The sequence below is a fragment of the Ochotona curzoniae genome, unplaced genomic scaffold, assembly GCF_017591425.1.
Source record: "Ochotona curzoniae isolate NIBS_2020 unplaced genomic scaffold, NIBS_Ocur_1.0 contig_2688, whole genome shotgun sequence".
Lineage (NCBI taxonomy): Eukaryota > Metazoa > Chordata > Mammalia > Lagomorpha > Ochotonidae > Ochotona > Ochotona curzoniae.
In genome coordinates, this window is record NW_024465553.1 from 24,485,377 (window position 1) to 24,498,587 (window position 13,211).

Sequence of the window (13,211 nt, forward strand, 5' to 3'; positions counted from 1 at the left end):
TTAGACGCGGGCTGGAAATGAGTAACCACTCTCACTGCCCACACCTGTGTCACCGCCTCAATCACAAATGACACTTTCCTCCCCACAAAAGCAAGTTTGTCCGATTTTCCACAACGAGGGCACTCAGATTATCTCAAGTAGGAAATGAAAGGAACTGTGCCGTATTCCAACGATTTTCACTAGAGCTGGCTTACTTAGCATTGGAATATGAGATGCTACATCTGATCCCCACCAGAGCAGGATGGAAAATTCTAGAATGATGCTGACGGAAGTCATGAGATGGAAGAGACGCCGCAAATGGAGAAACAACACCAGAAGTTCAGAAACTCAAATTCTTATCCCATCTGTTATAAGGGTAACTTCAAAAAGTTCATGTAAAATGGAAATGAAATATGTTTTGGGTGCAAAACATTTTCAAATCCATGCATAATTTTTTAAAAAACAATATATCTTCTCCATGAACTTTTTTTTTTTCATTTTCCATGAACTTCCAAAGTCCCCCTCACACACATTCCTCTTTTCCTAAGGTTACTCTGTGGTCGTTCAGTAAATTGTTTAATCTCCTGCTGCTACTTCCGCTCCTCATGGCCAGGTGCTTACCCTACCCCCACCACATTTTGCAGAATAAAGTGGAACAGTTGATAGGGGAAGAACCAAGGCAGAGGAAGAGACAGAGACGACACTGACTGCCTCAGGGCAATGCCGCAGGAGAGCGCAGTGTGGTGCCCCAGGTTGTACTCTTTTCTGCCATGCAAACCTCAACCACTATGGAATGGGTTAAGTAGACCATCTCCTGCTTTAATGTCTTCAGTCAGAGCAAGGATAAGAAAAGAATCTTGAACCCCGTTTGTTCAAAGACAGGCCTCCCAAATAATAACTAAAACGGAAACTTCCACCTCCTAGGCAGGCTGAGACCCTGGGCTGTTCACCTTCAATAGCTCATTTTGTTCCTGAGTTACGTTCTCCAGCAGCTTGACATCTTGTAGAAGCTGGCTGGTGTGTAGGAAGACAGGCAGGGGTTTCATTTCCGCCTGGGGCAGCCTCAGTTCCACCTGGTAAGACATTATCTCGGCGATGGTTTTCTTCATGGGTCGTAGATTTTCAAGTATGACCTTTGTGGTAGAAGTGCAAGAATTGTAAAATTAAAACACTGCATCATTTAGCCTTGATATTTTAATTTTTTTAAAAACATTTCCTCAGCTCCAGCTGAAAACAACCCCGACGGTCTCAAGGAAGAATGTCCCTGGGGTGAGCGTGATCCATTGGTACTAAATGCATCAGGTTCTCCCATTTCTCTTCCTTTTCTCTCTTCCCTCTCTCCGCAGAAATGCTGTTATGCTTTATGAAACATCACCAGGCAGCGAGTTACGTACTATTGGTACTGTGCATCGCTCTCACATCAACTGCTCTTGACAAACAGCTTCCGATAGGATGGGCCCTCAAGAAATGCTAACTGAATTCAACAGAACCATCCTGCCAGGTACAATGAACCCCAGGAATATAATTATATTTTGCTTTAATCATAACAGGTCCATAGAGATTGGGGCTTATATAACCAACAAATGAGAACGGGTCACTCACTTTATTAAGTCCTTCATATACGAAGGGTATTCAAAAAGTTTATGAAAATGGAGTATTATGAAAAAACTATGTAAAGATTTTAAAATGGTTTGACACATTAAAACATTTTTTTTTTTAATTGGAGAGGCATAGAGAGAAAGTGGTTGTGTCACAGAGTATGCTTCTAGGCACCAGCTCATTTGCCAAAGGCCTGCAACAGCCAGGGCCAAAGCAAAGAGTCAAGAACTCGGTCCAGGTCCCAGGCAGGAGCCCAGTGCTCTGAGCCATTACAGCATCTCCCAGGCTGTGTGCTACCAGGAAGCTGGGCTCAGGAACTGTCTGCAGGAATAGAAACCAAGAATTCTGTATGGGATGTAGGCCTCTTAGCTGCTGTGCTGACTGCCAGTCCCTAAACTTATGTTTTAATTCCCATTTTTCCACCAATTTATAAAGTGCCCTCCTATCTCACTTCATTTAATCCTCAAAACCACCCTGAGAGGTAAGATTCCTAAGCTTTATTTCATAGGAGGGAAACTGGGGTTAGAGAAGTTAGAAGACCCAGGTAAGCGGAGACTGTGAGAGGGATGGCCAGGATTTGAGCTGAGACCTGTTTGATCCTAGACCATATGCCAGTGTTGGTCACCAGGCTGAGCAAGAACCAACGTCTACCTAGTGTTTGCAGCATCTCAGCTCCTGGGGCAGGAGCTCCACAGGCATCACATGGACCAGTGCAATCATGCCAGTGCCAATATGCTGCTAAGAAAGAGTGCAAGAGACACTAGCTCATTACTCAAAGTCACGGACAGGGGACCCCATGGCTGAAGCTTGAGCCAAGTTCAGCCTGACTTAGGTGCCAAACTCATCAATGAGAAAAAATTAGGAAAATTACCTTTACATAGATAGTACTAAGAATATGATTTAAAGTATATTTATAGTATATGTATAGCCCTTCAGATCTGTTTCACATATTTTGCTATGCCTTTAGCAAGACTAAAGGCTTTGTGTCACAACATATGTTTACGCAGGCTTAACCAGACATAAATACTAGGAGAAAACACATTTAATTACAACACGTGCTTACCTCCCCATGTTTCAGATGCTCTTCAGGTGAAAAGTCAAATATTTCTTTTGATAATAGGATAGTTTTGATTTTAGAAACTTTCTTCTCCATCGATTTGACTTCAGATTCAATAGCAACCACATCCTAGAATTCCAGAAACAGTAACACAACTCATGCTGCTTAACAATGCACATCAATAATTTAGGAAACAAAATTTACTGCCATGAATCCCATCATTACATTTAACCAAAGAATGTCTGCCAATGCACACCTCTTGAAGAGCCAAGCAAATGCTACAGAGATGATTCATACTGCTTTCAATACAATGATATTGAAGGAATTGTACACCACATTTCAAAGCGTTGCTTGCACCTTGTTGAATCAAAGATCACCACAGAGCTATTTCCACTCATATCATGAGAACAAAGGTAGTAGGTCTCCAACCCACTTTTTGAATAAACTCTCCATTAACTAGAAACTTTTCACTTTTATCTTTGGAATGTGCTTAAACACTTGACTACGAACGACAGGTCTGACATTTTAAAAATTCCACGACTCTGAATAAAATGATAAAGGAGGCCCTGGGAAGCTCATACACTGGAGCTGAAAAATTAAAATGATTTTCTTGTCACCCCACTAAGAAATCGTTGCCAAGGACAATGTCACTGGGTTATTTTATAATCTACTCAGATTAACGTGAACAGGACTGTATTTGTCCAGAGCTGGTTCCCATCAGAGCTGACATCCAGAAACTGGCCAAGAATCTTAGCATAAAATAGTTGCAAAAGGCAACGTATGTGCTGTGACAGACCAAGTCCACACACTACAGGACAGCCTACAGGCTCTTCCGTTAGAATCCAGCGCAGACATGCCATGCACTGAGACCCTGCAGCTAACAGTGAAGGAAACTGCTTTAGTTACACAGGAACAGATGAAGGAGTCATTCGCTATTGAGACAAATCAAATCTTATAAGCCTGAAACAAATTAAGCATAGTAACTGTTTGTAGTGATAGCTCCAAATTAGGAGCAAAAGTCAAAACATTGTAAATTTCTGCACCGCCTATTTAATAAGGTATTTGTCATACTATGCACACTAGAGTACTTTGCATAAAAAGTTACAGAGGCATCTTAAACTTTTGGAATAAGCTTCAATAACAAACTTTACTATAACAACTATTACTCCCTGAAGTTACCTGAGTGTAGTATAGGAATTAAAAACAAATAGCTGGGGTAGGCGGTCTGGCCTATCAGGTAACGCCCCTGCCTGGAGCGCTGGCTCTCCATGTGGGCACCGATTCGAGGTCCACCTGCTCCACTTCCTATTCAGCTTCCTGGTGATTCATCTGGGAAAGCAGCAGAGGACGGCCCACATGTGTGGGACCCTGCTACCCAGGCAGGAGGCCGAGAGGACACTCTGGGCTCCTGGCTTCAGGTGAGCAAACGACAGAAATGAAGTGCTCTATCTCTCTGTCACTTTGCCTTTCAACTACATAAACAAACCTTTTTTTGTTTGTTTCAAAACACCTCACATATCTCAACTGAAAGAAGAAATCATTTAAAAATCTAGTGGCTTACACAGATCACCCCCTCGGTAAATATTGATTACTGGTGAATGAAGACTTAAATCCAATCAGTGCTTTAAAATTAGCACTATGTCCTCTGTGACAAAGAGAAAACACTGGGCTTACTTGATCTTAATTCCCCTTTCAACAGATAAATTCTGGATTGAGACTTGGGGGAGACAGGATAATATGTTTTTTATTTAATTACAGGATGGGTTATGAAGTACAGTACACTATAACTGAAGGAATGAGAGTATAAATGAAAAGTTTATCGCATCCATGTATCTTTATTTAACCAGGATGTGATAACAGTTTACTCCACTTTACCAGATGAAATACAGAAAACATAAAAAGCCACCTCTCTTGCGCACACTTACATCAGCCATCCGCTGAATCTGGGGAAGACTTTCCATCAATTTTTGCTGTAAAGCAGTCACTTGACCACTCAGCTGCTGGATGGACTGTGTGAGCTCATCCGTATTGAAAATTGCAGACAAGTCTTCCAGATCCGTGAAAATAGAATGTAATAGATTGAGCTTTTGTTCCGAGTCTTCCAAAGCCATCTAGGGGGAGAAAGAGAGAGAGAGACATCAGTATACCAAGATACTAAAACAAACTAATTAAAAATCATCTCAGAAAATTTAAATCGGTTTCAACCTTGCTAACTGCTGATCTAATTTCATGATGAACAATGAATGTTGACCATGGCCAATGGCCATGCATGACTTCAGAGCATCTACCCATGCACTGTGACACAGGAATGCTATACTTGGCCTTCCCCTCCATCCCCAGTTCCTAGCTGAGAAGTAGGCCCACATATCCATGAGGGAGGTTAACTGACTTTCAAGGGATGCTTAGGTAATTCCATGGCAAAGACTTTCAATGATTCCAGAGCAACTGGCTACTCCCATGATACAGACCTCAAGGGACTGGTGCTGTGATACAGGGGGTTAAGCCACTGCTTGCAGCATCCTAGTGCCAGTTGGAGTACAGGCTGCCCTGCTTGGGGGGGGGGGGTCCAGCTTCATCTAAAGCACACGGCAAAGCAGTGGATGATGGACTAAGTGCCTGGATCCCTGCCACCCACATGAGAGACCCAGATGGAACACCAGCTTCCTGTCTTCAGTTGGACCCAGACCTGGCCATTGCAGCCGTCTGGGGAGTGAGCTACCAGATGGAGCATCTCCCTGTCTCTCTGTCCCTCTACTTTTCAAATGATTCTATTAAAAAAAAAAAAGAACCTTAATCATGAATTCAAGCCATAATTTAATATGTAATAGATCACAAAACTAAAATTGAGAGTAAAATCTATAAAATTGTTTAAGAAAACATAAGAGGAAATCTTTCTTAGGTATATCTGCAAGTATTTCTTATATACAGCATGACAGAATAATACACTGAAGAAAATATTGTAAGGTGACTGGGTCACGGAGGCTCCCTCCAGAATGTAACAAAGCCGTTATCATAGGAATAACTTCCTGATCAACTAACTTTGTCCTGCCTCCTCCCTCTCTCAAGGGCTCTCTTGCCCTTTTGCCTCCCATGGAAGACACAGCAGGAAGGCTCTTGCAGGTGCCCTGCTCTTGAACTTGCCAGCTCCCAGGACTGTGAGTCAAATCCATTCTGCTCATAGTCGATCGCCCAGTGTCTGGCATCCTACTGCATCAGCAGGAAGCAAAGACAGCAGCCTCCTTGAAGTCAGGCTGGAAGTCCTGACACGCCAAACATGGCAGTAATGATGTCAGTTCTGAGATGACAGATGCTGTGGCTTCTGTTGGGAGCTCTCACTCGCTGTCCTCTGCAAAGTTTGCTGAGAGAAGGCAGCCATCATGCCACAAGGTCGTCTTGGGGACAGAGGCCCATGTGCCTGGGTGTGGAAGCAGATGACCAAAGACATGCCCGAGAAGGAGCTTCAGAGTGGATCCTGTCTTTCTCTCACCTCAATTAAGCTTCTAGATGAGCCCTTTCCAACAGGGGACTGCAGTCCCACGAGAGCCCTTGAGCCACAGATGCCTATCTAAGCCACTCCTGGATTCCTGACCCAAGGAAACTAGGAGATAAGTGCTTGTTTTTGTTTTGTTGTTGTTGTTGTTATTGTTTAAGCTGCTAATTTTCTGGCTCATACATGATGTGTGACGCAGCACTAGCTAATACATAGTTCATAACAGAAAACATCCCAAGTATTTACCAACCAGCAATTAGATAAACAAACTGCTGATTTCCATAAATAAACCACTGCTCAGCCACCAGCAGATTTAGCTACTGATAAAGGTTAACACTCTAGATGAATCTCAGCAGCATTTTGTTACAAAAGAATGCCTACGGTATGATTCCAGCCATATGATAGATTAGGAAAGTCGAAATAGGGGCCAGCCCTGCAGCGCAGCTGGATACACAACCGTCTGTAAGCCAACATCCCATATGGCTGCTGGTTCAAAACCCAGCTCTCCCACTTCTGATTCCACTCCCTGCTAATGCACCTGGGGGAGCAGTGGAGGATAGCCTGAGTACGTGGGCCCTCGCCAGCCGTGAGGGAGACCTGGAGGAATCTCCAGCTTCCTGGCCATTGAGCTCAGTAGAAAAGGTGAATTAAAGCAACAGAAAGCAATGATGAGTAATTTTCTAGGGCTGGTGACAGTGGAAAGGAGTGACTGCTAGGGGCGGGAGGGACTTTTAGGAGTGGTAATGTAATTATACCTTAATCAAGACTCTCCAAACAGCACACCAAAAACTTGGATGTGTCCTACTGTATGTAAATGATACTTCAATGAAGTTACAAAAAAGATTTTCTATTTTTATAACAACAATCACTTTTCAATGCTAATTCATTACAACAGCAATGTTTTTGCAAAATCATCATCAGGCTGTACAAATGCAATTCAGATAGAAGGTCACAACACAATTAAAACAAACTTTTTTAGGGGTCAGCATCATGGCACAGCGGGTGAAGCTGTTGCTGCCTCCAACACTGGCATCCCACATGGATGCTGGTTCATGTCCTGGCTGCACCACCACCAATCCAGCTCCCTGCTAATGTGCCTGAGAAAAGCAGTGGAAGATGGCCCAAGGACTTTAGTCCCTGCCACCTCCACAGGAGACCTGGAAGGAGTTCCCAGCTCCTTTGGCAAGCCTGGCCTACTTCCAGCTATTGTGGGTATTTGGGGAGTGCAGTGTGGAGGGAAGATCATTTCTTACAACCACCTGGTGCACCTCCCTCCCCGTTCTTATACCCTACCTTCCAAATAAATAATCTTTAAAACAACAACCAAATTACACATTTTAGGGATGTAGAGTCCCAACCCAAGGAGATGGGGAGGCAAAAGAAATGGCAGGCACCAGGAAGAAAAGAAGCAAATAAATGAAAATGTAATATGTTAACATTTGCTAACTGCCCCACACCACAAAAAAAAAAAAAAAAAAGAAAGACAGAAAGAAAAACACTTTTACAACTAATCTCAACATCCTGGGAGTGAGAAGTCAGCTGCACAATTAGGAACACAGCATGCTCTTCTCAAGAGATAAAAGGACCTTGATTTCTGTGGAGGGCTGAGTACTGGGAAAATGTTAAAAGGGAGAGCCTTCCTGGAGGGCCCCTTTCTGAGAACAGCGTGAGAGAAAGGTCAGCTCTGGTGCAGTTACAGCCCAGCTCCAGCTCCTCACTCCGATTTCTCATCTATGCAGATCCCACCAGGCAAAGGTGATGGCTCAACTACGTGGGTCCCAGCCACCCACAGGGAAGACCTGGATTGATTTCCCAGCCCTATGGTAGGAATCGGAGGAGTAAACCAGCAGATGGGTGCTTTGTCTCTGTTGAGGAAAGAGGAGAGGAAAAGAGGAAAACCATCTGGAGCTGTAGTTCTCTTCCAAGTTCATTTGAGCTATTGGCAGATATCAATGCAGAACTGAGCTCCCTGATTTCTTGCTGGCTACTGGCTGGGGAGCGGGAGGAGGAGATACTGCTCTTAGCTTCTGGAAGCCACCACTGAGCCCTCGCCCTCATGGCTCTGTCAAATGCAGCAAGCTTTGTCCTTAGGCCAACCAGTCTGCCATTATGGAGTCTTTACATAATCACATATTCGTAACCAATCAAACTTTCATGACAGCGAGTCTCTCAAAGTACCTTACCTCAAAGCATGACCTAACCAATGGGGCCTCTGACATTTCCAAGGGGAAGGGATGACATATGCCAGGCACACTGAGGGCTGAGAATACTGGCACCCCTAAGAATTCTGCCAACCAAAGCCACTTATAACACTGCAATGCTTTTCTTTCACAGATGGGTGGGGGACGGGGGACTCAGGCCCATCAAGATCTATCGAATTATTCAGAAATTCATGAACATTTAATGGACAGGAACAAGAGCTTGGTGTATAAAATCCCTCTTTTGTGACTGCCACACTTGCAAGCTTCCTTCGGCCACTTAGCATGGTTAGAGATTAAGATGAACTTTTCAGGGAACAGAAAGGAGGAAGGGGGAGGAAAGAAGGAGGAAAAGGAAAGAGAGAGGAAGAAAGAAGAATCACGGAAGGAGCAGGGTAGAGTCTCTAAACCTCAGAGGACACCTACCTGGAGGGTGCTGGCATGGTGACTCAGTGTCCTGGCCGAGTCGTAGTTGGCGGGATTGGCCAGTAGACGGCTGATATTCCCTATCCAAACCTCAGTGCTCTTCACAAGCTCACTGTACTCCTCCATCTTAACCGTGGCCTGGGAGAGAGATGAGAGCCAGCTTAGTCGGATTCTTGCTTCTGTGATTGAAGTATTGCTGAACAAAGACATAACCACTGTGCGTCAGAGATGTCCAGGCCTGGCAGGTCTCGGCAACCCTTGGCTGGGGCCACACGCCCTTCAGCTGCAGCTTAGGATCCTTCCAACTTTCAGGACAAATGTTGACCACAGATGGAAAAAATTCAGGAGCTTCCGCCCCAGTACTGTGAGCTTCTGCGAGTTCCTTGTTAGCCTCTCAACAGCCTGGGCTATGATTTGGATGGTGAATGTCTCCCACAAGCCTGAGTGGTCATGGGTTGATCTCTGAAGTCTTGGGTTAATGGAACTAAGAGGGGGTAAAAACTTAATCCAATTACAGTGTTAAAGGTAGGGCTTTGGGGGTTTGCTTGGCCTGGGTCATTAGCATGGAGCCCTCATGATAAAATCCTGGTGGCCTCAAAAGAGATCATACAGCCAAGCAAACAGGTGGGCTCCCTCTTGTCATGTGATACTCTTGTCATGTGATACATGATGACAGCAAGACAGCCCACACCAGAAGCCCAACAGTGCAGCCACCCAATCTTAAAACCATGAAACTCCAGAATTATGACTCAAAATAAACCCTTCTCTTTGTTACAGAACCAATGAAAAGCTGACTAGTCTGGTTCCCATTTGATACTTCCATCAGAAAACTGGACCTGTACTCTGTCTTCCTCCCTCAGATCTCACACTGTAACACTCCATGTTCCTAATAAGACTAGGATCCCACCTTGCTCTTGCTAGATTACATCCACGACTCACCTAATCGTGGTTCCTAATGGCAACAGGGCTTGGTATTCTGTTGCCAGGAACAATTTTTCTCATGGTGAGCTTCCTTGCTGCACATTTCAAGGATTCCCTAAGTTCCCATTGCTGGTCTCCGTCCATCCGCTAGAAATCCCAGCACTCGCCTGCACTTCCGCTCTGCTCTGACGTCTGGATTCCTGGTTCTGTCTGCTTAGTCACACTTCCTGCTCCAACAGCAGTAAACTCCATCCCTTCACTGGGGACACATGGTTTCTGCCAGGCTCCAGCTTTAGCACAATTCAAGGGAAACTGGTTGTCCCCAGATACACCTTTTGTTTTGTTTAAACCCTTCTCGGCAGCACCGTGCACGTGTCACAGCCCCACCTTGTTTAATTGCGAGGTTCTGGATTCTGCTCTCTGCGACACTTGCTGATACAGCTGCAGAGGAGTCATCAGGTGGTCCATCCATTCCTGAGCCTGTCCTGGGTCCTGTTCAACGATGTCCTGCACTTCAGAATCCAGCTCATTGAGCCTGGCGTGCCAGAGGTCTAGCTCATCCCACATTTTCTGCAAGAGGAGATCAGCGTGCATGAAGAAGTCAGGATTTATTGTGGTGGTGCTGCGTTTTCACACGGTATTTGTACTCATGTACAACATCAAAACAATAACACAAGCACAGTTGCCTATGTATGCACAGCAGTCTTCGAGATCTCGTAACTAACTGTATTCATTTCAGTACAAATTATGCAGTGGAAACAAAGTCAACACAGGCCTAAGCTTTCAAGAATGCTGAGGTGAGTAGCATGCTTTCATCAGACAAGTATTTTTACAGATGTTCTAGCTAGAAAATGGATTTTTAAGTGCAGACAGAAAACAAACCAAATGATTAAATTCATATAATAGCACAAAGTTTCAGTTATATGTGGAGTACTTCAAACAGTTGTGGAAAAAAATGGGATGAAAAGGTAAGCTAATTGTGGTACCAAAATTTTTTTTTTTTTAAATTTTAAGATTCATTTTTATTGGAAAGGCAGGTTTACAGAGTGCTCCCCAAGTGGTCATAATGGCAGGAGCTGAGCCGATCCGAAGCCAGGAGTCAGGAGCTTCCTCCGGGTCACCCATGTCGGTGAGGGTCCCAAGGCTTTGGGCCATTCTCTACTTCTTTCCCAAGCCACAAGCAGGGAGCTGGATAGGAAGTGGGATGCTGGAACATGAACTGGCCCCCCCACAGGAAATCCCAGCACATGCAAGGTGAGGACTTTAGCCTCTAGGCTATCATGCCAGGCCCCAAAAAGTTTTTGAAACCTATGCATAGTATTTTCATCATAGGAATGTTTTGTGAGCAATTTTTAAAATTTTGATTTTTATATTTAAGACAGAGAAAGATTCCATCCATTGGTTCACTCCCTAGTTGCTCACAACAGCTGGGACTGGGGCCAAAACATGTACTAAGACATGCAACCCATTTCTCCTGAGGGTGGCAGGAACCCAACGATTTGAATCATCATTGCTGCCTTCCAAATCTGCACCAGCAGGAAGCTGGAGGTTCTTAGAGCCAAGAATTGAACCCAGGCACTCACGGGTGAGCTGGGGGCGTCTTCACTGCCAGGCTAAATGGCCATTCCCTGATGAATGTTTTGAAATCCCATGGTATACACGGAATTCCCATGGAATACACGGGCGCTCGGGTTTGGAGCCCTTACTTCGGACCCAGGCAAAGACTCACACGGCAGTGGCTGTTCAGGGCAGTGTGTCACACGGCAGTGGCTGTTCAGGGCAGTGTGTCAGAGACACAGCGCACAAAGGGGTGGGGGGGGGGGATTTACCTTCTGGATCTTCTGAGCTTCCTCAATATCTTTGCTTTTCTGCTGCAGCATCTTTTCAACATGTTGAAGCCCACTGTTAATTTCTTCGATTTTTCTATGCATTGCATACGACGGGGAGCTTTTCATGACTTCATTGCTGATCTGTTACAAGGGAGAAAGAGATCCACTTGATTTAGAGAGATGCCCTTCACTCTACTGAGGGCTTGAAGTCACAAGAGGCAGCCACTTCAGCTTTGACTTTAAAAACTGTTCAAGGGCTGCAGAAACCATTCCAAACCACACTGCTGAATGAGTTCATTAGACGATGGAGGGTCTCATGCTGTACTGGCCACAGGTTAAGCTGTGGGCTGCGATGCCAGCATCCCACATCAGAACACCAACTGAAGCGCCAGCTGCTCTGCTTCTAACCCAGTTCCCTTCTAATGCACCTGAAAAGGCAGCAGAGGAAGGCGCAGGTGGAGTTCCCGACTCCTGGACACCTAGGCCTGGCTCAACCCTGGCTACTGCGGCCCTTTGGGAAATAAACTGCTGGGTGGAAGATCTCTTTCTCTCTCTTCCCTCTATCAACCTGCCAATCAAATAAATAAAATAAATCTTTAAGAAGGAAAATGAGGAGAGTAGATGAGCAGACTACTAACAACTCTACCTAATTGGTTAAGTTTAATCTTAAAAATAATAAATACATATATACTTATTGAAGGCAGTTTAAAAAGTCTATGGGGAAACGGAATTAAAATATTAAGTTCATTTTGGTGCAAGAGACTTTTAAGATTCATGCTTCGTGGTTTTTTTTTTCGTAATACATATTTTCCAGGAATTTTTGAAGAGTCCTCCATAAGCAAAAGTAAAAATTTACTGACTATAAGCCACAGTCTATTCTGTAGATCTGTGCTACATGGGCAGAACTCCCGGGTGGTCTGTCAGGAGCAGAGAATTCCCTATGGGATTAATGATTTATCACACAATCTCTCCTGTTCATGGGAAAATCCTGTGCACAGATCTGCTTTCTAAAAAACCAAACTTACTGTGTAGCGTATGTTTTTAAAACACAGAACGCTCATTGTAACATTCATTTTTAGTGAAACCATCTCAAAGTAGCACTTCTTGAGGGTGCCCGGAGCTGTAGCCTTGTCTAATTGTTTCTAGCGCATGTTTTCTCAGTAATCAAAAATTAAGCTGCTGAACACTGTATTTTTTTTTAACCGAGTGATTTTAAGAAAACAACTTATGTGCGGAAAGATAATTAAATAAATGGTGAGTGCGTCATTTTCCAAATGTCCAGTCTGTTTGTGTTGTTCGTCGGAGCTATGCAGGTAAGGTTTTCTCTAAACAGCACGGGGTAACCTAATGCTTTTTTTTTTGTTTTTGTATAATCCTTTTATTTCCCACTCTATCTGTAGAACCATTCAGACCCAAACTGCCCTATGCAGCGGTACACAGACGAAGAAACTCAAACACAGGCTAGATGACTTTGCTAAGTTCATGTGTCAAGGCAGTATTTGAACTTGTCCCCAAAAGCCCTCATGTTCCCAGTCTTCAAGTTCAAGGCTTGGTGCACTCTGGGAGGGGTACTTTTATCTCATTCACAGTGGTGCTGTATCTGCCGTAACAAACCTACAAATTCACAGTGGAGGTTTTCAACCTTAAATTTGAAACACTGGTTTGGTCCAATTTCTTTTGCTCATGACTTTTCAGAGAGTATTCACGAGAAT

At 44.2% G+C, this 13,211-nt stretch overlaps 1 protein-coding gene across 1 annotated transcript in view; it reads right to left on the reverse strand.

The window, feature by feature from the left end:
• SYNE2 (spectrin repeat containing nuclear envelope protein 2) overlaps positions 1-13,211 on the reverse strand; it is a 309,068-nt gene that overhangs the window by 116,024 nt on the left and 179,833 nt on the right. Inside the window, exons 56-61 of the mRNA XM_040975466.1 lie at positions 11,500-11,640; positions 10,058-10,240; positions 8,750-8,887; positions 4,561-4,746; positions 2,642-2,764; positions 930-1,112 (exon numbers count right to left, since the gene is read on the reverse strand). Of these exons, the coding sequence (XP_040831400.1) occupies positions 930-1,112; positions 2,642-2,764; positions 4,561-4,746; positions 8,750-8,887; positions 10,058-10,240; positions 11,500-11,640 (954 nt within the window). The remainder of the gene's footprint in view (positions 1-929; positions 1,113-2,641; positions 2,765-4,560; positions 4,747-8,749; positions 8,888-10,057; positions 10,241-11,499; positions 11,641-13,211) is intronic.